The 6,691-nt window shown below is 45.7% G+C and overlaps 1 protein-coding gene across 6 annotated transcripts in view; it reads left to right on the top strand.

The window, feature by feature from the left end:
* The first annotated feature begins 291 nt into the window (after positions 1-291).
* Positions 292-6,691, top strand: part of BBX (BBX high mobility group box domain containing) — a 201,832-nt gene continuing 195,432 nt past the window's right edge. For 2 of the 6 annotated variants that reach the window (XM_060234548.1, XM_060234545.1), the window contains exons 1-2: positions 608-791; positions 3,456-3,529. In XM_060234548.1, coding sequence (XP_060090531.1) covers positions 3,467-3,529 — 63 coding nt within the window. In that variant the 5' untranslated portion in view covers positions 608-791; positions 3,456-3,466. Of the gene's footprint in view, positions 426-607; positions 792-1,073; positions 1,304-3,455; positions 3,530-6,691 lie in introns of those variants that run through there. The other 4 variants (XM_060234546.1, XM_060234551.1, XM_060234547.1 and 1 more) reach the window with 4 other exon arrangements.

Genomic DNA, 6,691 nt, shown 5'->3' with positions numbered 1-6,691 from the left:
GTACTGTATGTGGAGCACTGTATAGTGGTGGGCTCTGCTCCGAGCTTCTGTCCTCACTTTCACATAAAAGAACACAGTGGATGGCCACTGCTTGCCTGCACACACACACACACATACACATTCCCGGTCGGAGGTAAGTGCCACACCAGCCTCACAGCCTTCCCCTTCCTGAGCCAAGCCGGAGAAGGGCTCCTCTCTCGACACTTCCCTTCCTATTATTACTCACTTAAAAGCATTGGGGCAGCCCCCAAGGACTCCTCCGGCAACAGCCGCGGCAGCAGCAGCAGCAATTTCAGCCGGCAGGGTGGACCGAGAGGAAGGCGCAGACCTTTCGACGTCCCTCGCCTTCTGCCGCTGCCACAATCCCCATTCACTTTTCCTGCCTCCACGCTCCTCTGAAACTTTGGATGGGGGAAAGAGAGAAGGTCAGGGGGACTTCAACCTTGGGAGGGGAAGGGGGGGAGTCGAGAGAAAAGGCCAGGGAGCGGAGCGACTTGGGGGTGAGTGGGGGAGGCGGAGGAAAGCGGTGAGTTGCAATGCAATGCAATGCATTAGGAGCGGGGGGGGGGGGGGGAAGCGAAGCACCAACCCAAGGGTAGGCCAGCCAGTGCCAGGCTGCGTTTGAAACAAGCACCTCTCACCACATAGAGGCAAGGGCAGCTGCAGCAGCAACAACCGGGGACGGGGACACATGAAAACTGGAAGCACACCGGAGACGTGAAAACAACATCCCAGCCCCCTCCCCTCCCCATATGTGCCTTGACAGGGGCCGCGAGAAGCGAAACTTCATTGTAAGAGAGTCGGAGAGGGTGGGGGGAGGCGGCTTAGTGCGATTATTTGTTTGTGTTGCGCGCTTCCTTGGGGTTTTGTATCATACTACTTGGGCAGGGGGAAAGGGTGCCGGGGTACGGATAAGGGGGGTGGGGAGGAGCAGGAAAGCTCTACGGCGGGCTCCGCTGGGTCGGCGTTAGAGTTAGGAGTCGGCATTTTCCGGTAGAAAATCATGTCTTGCAAGGCACTTTCCCTCCTCCTCTTTCTCGCCCTCCACAAACAACAACACAAAATGTGCAATTATTAGAGAGAAGAAGGGAGAGGGGGAAGAGAGGAAAGTGGTGATAGTGCTAGCCGGGAGGAAGGAAGAATAAAAGAGGGCGGAGGGACGGAGGAGGAGAGAGGCTGTGTCAGGATTTTGCATGAATGTGGGATTATGTTGTGTCAATAAGTTTAAGGTGGAGAGAGCGAGCGAGGCGGGGGAGGGGGGGAGAGAGGAAGGCCTTGGCAGTTTAAAGTCCTGTTTCTGAAGGTAAGTTGTGACATTGGGTGGTCGCGATGACAGAAAACTTGCCGATGGTTATCTCCGGGAGGACGATGTGTGTCTTTCGGGGGGGTCATGGAGCCCCCAACCAGCAGATGGGTGTTAAACTGTTATTTGCTACTGCGAGATCGGGTCGCTGGTGAATTACAGAAATCAGACTCTCCTCCTGCTCCTCTTCCTCCACCTCCTTCCTCTTCTTCCTCTCTATGTTTTATATTTGCAAATCAATGTATGAAACTTGCGTGGTGGTTGGGTAAAGAGAAACGATCCGGCATGGGGGACATTTTAAAAAATGATTATTATTGCGAGGGAGGGGGAGGGGGCAGAGAAAAAAACTCGTTAATCCCGGGATGTGGGAAGCAGTAGGTTTGTGTTAGAAATATATCTGTAACAATCCGCTGCCGCCGAATGAGGAAGGTAAAATGAAACGATGCGAAAAGGAGCTGAGACAACATGTACGACAGAGAGCAGGGGGAGGAGAGACAGGCATAGACAAGCTATTTTTCCCCCTTTCCTGTTCGGGGTGGGGAGAGGAGGGGTGTTAAGAAAATGCCCGGGTTGCGGCCACTCTTGTTAGGATCCGTCCGGCTTCTTGAATGATTTTTCCTCCCTTTCCGAAGCGTGAGGGGCAAATTGGCGACTTCTCGCCGGTGGATCCTGTTGGAAAGTTTGTCAGAAGAGAGGCGAGTGTGTGGTGGAGAAGCCCGAGGGTGGGAGGAAGAGCAGGCTACCGAGGATGGTCACTTGGCCTGGGGTTTTGAAACCATTGCCTGCCCTGCTCATGACACGTTCAGGTTCCCGGCCCCGTCCACGCACGAGGCAGAAGGCGACTGCTTGCCCCCCAGACACCCACTCCCGCGGATTGCCCCCCCCCCCGCCCCGCTTCCCCTCACATGCTAGAGATGGAGCAGCCGCAAGGATTCTGGGCTTCCATGTGGCTCCAGCAGCAGCAGCACCTCCTCCTCCCGGGTGGCAGCAGCAGCCGCGGGATCATCGCTCGGGCCCGCGGGGAGGAGGAGGAGGGGAGTAGCAGCGGCGGCAATAGGGAGGTGTTTGCTGCCAGCCTGATTCACCAAATCTCGCTGGGGAGGCAACGGGCGGAGGAGGAGTGGGGCAAATCCTGCACCACCCCCCGCCGTCCACCCCACTCTTTCCCCAATTCCTTTTGCCTGCTTTCTCCTGCTCCCGGCTTTCCTACAAGGTGTTATGCAGACTTATCCCCCGGGGAGGTTGAGATTTGTACATTATTGCTCCTCTCCTCCCACTGCCCCCCCCCAAGCAAGATGGACTCTCTCTCTTTTTCTTCTCTCCCTGTGTCTTGTCAGCCTTTAACATCGACATTTTGTAACTAAGATGCAAACTTGATGGTGACCAGAAGGAGTGGCGGGGGGTGGGGGGAAGCTCCAGGTTTATGTTCGTAGCTGCTGCTCTCCATGTTTAATAACCTTCGCTTTCACCCCCAGACCCTGGTGGCCCTGCCTACACTTTGCTTCCTGGGGTAGGTGGCTGGCCGGGTGGGGGTGGCTTGCTAGCGAATGCGCTTCCTTCCCCGTGTATTGGAAGGACTCGAGTCTATCTAATATTTCTCTTTCTGTGGATTGCGATGGCCGGGGGGGGGGGGGGGAGGGGGGGACTGGATCTTACCAGGAAAGATCGACAAATGAGAATTACCTGAAACTCGGCTACAACGTTGCAATATTTCATGTAAACCTCTTATCTGCAGTCTGGATCTCAGGTTTTATTTGGAGGAGGAGGATGCTTAAATTTATCCAGGCAACTGATTGAACGATTACATGTGCACATCCAGGGGCTTCCTGTTTTGAATTTCCATCTGCTATCCAAGTTCAACTTTCTGTATATTTGCCATCTTGGTTGCTTGTATATGGAGAAGGCAGGGTGCTGATGTACACCCCAGTATGATTTCTTCCACTTGCTGGCTCCCAATTCCCTTTATAAACATTGTGCTTCTTTCACACACCAGAGAGAGGGCCACAACCTGGGTTTCATTTTAAGAAGAATTTAATAGATGGGAGAGGGGGATTAAGTTGCAAGTTTGGGATCCCTCCTGCAGTTGTGGGTCAGTTGCAATATTGTAAAATCATGATGTGCTGACAGTATGCCTTTATTTGATACTTTATAGGTCACTATCACATGACAAAGGGTTGGAGACAGCTTCATTTTCCTCTGCCTGTTAATTTCCATTTGCCTTTCTGGGTAAGTATGTAAACTGGGCACAAAGGAAAAAAGAGGGTTATTGTTATTAATAAGATACAGTCTGCTTGGTTCTTTCTTTTCAGAGGGGAGATACTTCATCAGGTTTCTGCTCCCTTCCCTGCAGAAAACATGTCTGCTTTTGACACAATCAGCATGTAATATTTGTGGGGCAGGGGGTTGCCTGGAGTATAAGTGAAGTTTGTTAATATAGTAATTATAAGATTAAAAATATACAAGCTGTTCCAGCATTGTTTCTTTTTAAAAAAAATTCATAATTTTAATGCAAAACTAAATTGCAGTTAACATTTAATGAAGAAGTGGTAGCTTCGTGGAAGTTGCATCACTGTATGAAATGTGTTAAACCCTGTCAAAACTTAACTAGAGGAAGAGGTAAATATATAATCTATAAGTTTTAAAAACAGTAAGCAAATCTACAGACATCTTCCAGAAGTTGGAAACAAAGTCCATCTAACTTTAAAATAATCTGTTCCTTTGAAAATCTATATTTTCTTTTCTCTACAAATAGTTATCGTAAATAAATTAAACAGTTATTAAACTGTCAGTATTTTCATAATTATTTTAGTGATGTAGATATTTTGGTGGGATTTTGAACCAGGGCATCTTCTATATAAATTCAATTTACAGCTATGAAGCTTAACTTTAGAATTATTGAGTGATAGTCCAGAAGATGGTCTGTTTGAACCTAATGATTATGCTATTCTGTATTTTATCATAGAAGATGCAGAACAGACAGCATTATCCCATTGCTCATTATAGTAACAATTAATGAAAAAGTGTTACGATTTATGTTTTATATTCTGTATTTGTTAAAGAAGTGATTAAATGTAATGTTTATTCAGTATAACTTTTAAATAATCTGGTTTTAAGTAAGCTTTAATAATAATACTTTTAGACAAATCTCAGTTTTGACTCCAGTCTTGACAACTTTTGCATACAGTTCCAGTTGTATAAATGGACAGGGATCTGTGAAAACGATAAAGTTCAATCCAGAGAAAGTTATGTATATTTAGGGCCTATTAGGCATTGAAATAAAAGTGAATAATGTGCAGGCTACTCATGTACATTTATTAGAAAATAAGGTTGTAATCTTAAAGCATCAATTCACTGGAACTTAAATATTTCTCTGATCTTTGGTGGGCCTCCATTGTGCCTATAGGATATTTATATTTGCTTGTCATGCAGATAGAAAATCCACTGTTGCCCAACTGAAATTGTATTGTTTCCATGTTTGTAACAGGTCTAAATAATAGAACAATGGGCCTTGTGCAGATAAAAGTTATTCTGCACTTCAGTAACCAACTCTTTTAATAGTCTTCCCGTTAGAACCTCATAGCATTTTATTTCTGCTGAGAGTTCTTCTCTAGCTTACAATAGCAATGGTTGTAAAAGTCAGCTGGACTCAAAGAAATTTATATTATCAGGTTAACTAGTTCATTTCAGCATATCATAGAGAAGTCAAGCATCTTTCATGACAATCTGGAATTTTTTAAAGTGACTTTTAAAAAAGTGATAGCAGTTAAGCAGACTTGCAGCTGTATAATATTTATTTATTAGTGAGACTTTTACCTCTCCCTTTCCTGGATACAAGATTATGGTGGCTTACAACAATTGAAGCACAGAAAAAACAGTAAAAAACAATAAAACTTCCACTCAGTTTTACAGAAAATCAAACCCAAGATGGCACATAAACATAGGCACATAGTTCTCCTGTGGATCTGTGCCAATCTACCCAAGATTGAACAATGGGTAGAGGCGATCACCCCTGACCGCCCCTGAACATATCAGCTCAGGGGGGTGGAGCAGGGGAGCCCAGTATAATTAGACACTCGTCACCTCAACTAAAGATTGGTGGAACATTTCTGTTTTACAGGTGATCTCCACCAGGAGAGTGTTCCACTGGCCCAGAGCCAGAGGCTAGATGGATGTCTTTTGGGTGTACTTACTATATATATTTATAAACTTTTGGGACTTCAAACCAGAATTTTTATAACCAGGACATAAGAACATAAGAATTTGCTGGATCAGACCAGTTGTCAATCTAATCTAGCATCCTTTCTCATATAGTGGCCAACCAGTTACTCTGGAGGGTCAGTGATAGGGCCTAGGAGCCAAGGCTTCCACTGATGTGACCTCCGGGCACTGGTAATCAGAGGTACTGCCTCTGAATGTGGAGTGTACTTTTAGTCACCATGACTGATAACCCCTGTCCTCCATGAATCTGTCTAAAACTCTTTTAAAACTATCTCCGCCTTGCTGTCACTATGTCCTGTAGCTAATTCTGCACTTCAATCACTCGTTGAATATTGAAAGTATTCCTTTTTTCATCCAGAATCTACCACCCAACAATGACAGTGAGCACCCCTGAGTTCTAATATTTTAGAGGAGGAAGAAAAAATCCTCTCTATTTGCTCTCTCTAACCCATGCATAATTTTGCAAACCTCTGTATCATGTTCTCCCCCCCCCCCCAGTCATCTTTTTTTTATAAACTGAAAAATCCCAGACTCTTCAGCCTTTCTTCAAAAGAAAGGTAATCTTATCCCTTAATTATCTTGGTTGCCCTCTTCTGTACTACTCCCAGCTCTGCAGTGTCTGTTTTGAGATATGGTTCCCAGAAGTACATACAATATTCCAAATGAGTCCTTACCATAGCTCTATACAGGGGTACTATAATATTGACTGATTTATTTTAAGTCCTTTTCCTAATAATTCCTATCATAAAGTTTGCTTTTTTCACTGCTGTGTTGACATTTTAATTGAACTGTCCACTATTACTTCAGTGTCTCTTTCCTTTTCAGTCTCATGAAAGTCCAGACCTCATCAACATATAGTTAAAGTTGGAATTTTTGTTGCACTGTGCATCACCTTACACTTACCAGCAGTGAACATCATCTGCCATATTGTTGCCCCCTCACCCTGTGGCACAGAGTGTTAAAGCTGCAGTACTAAGCTCTGCTTATGACCTGAGTTCGATCTCTGGTGAAGCTGGGTTTTCAGGTAGCCGGCTCAAGGTTGACTCAGCCTTCCATCCTTCTGAGGTCGGTAAAATGAGTACCCAGCTTGCTGGGGGGGAAGTGTAGATGACTGGGGAAGGCAATGGCAAACCACCTCATAAAAAGTCTGCCGTGAAAATGTTGTGAAAG

The sequence above is a fragment of the Heteronotia binoei genome, chromosome 3 (genome assembly GCF_032191835.1).
Source record: "Heteronotia binoei isolate CCM8104 ecotype False Entrance Well chromosome 3, APGP_CSIRO_Hbin_v1, whole genome shotgun sequence".
Taxonomy (NCBI): Eukaryota; Metazoa; Chordata; class Lepidosauria; order Squamata; family Gekkonidae; genus Heteronotia; species Heteronotia binoei.
Note: the sequence above shows the minus strand (reverse complement) of the source record. Positions and strands in the feature narration are given on the sequence as shown.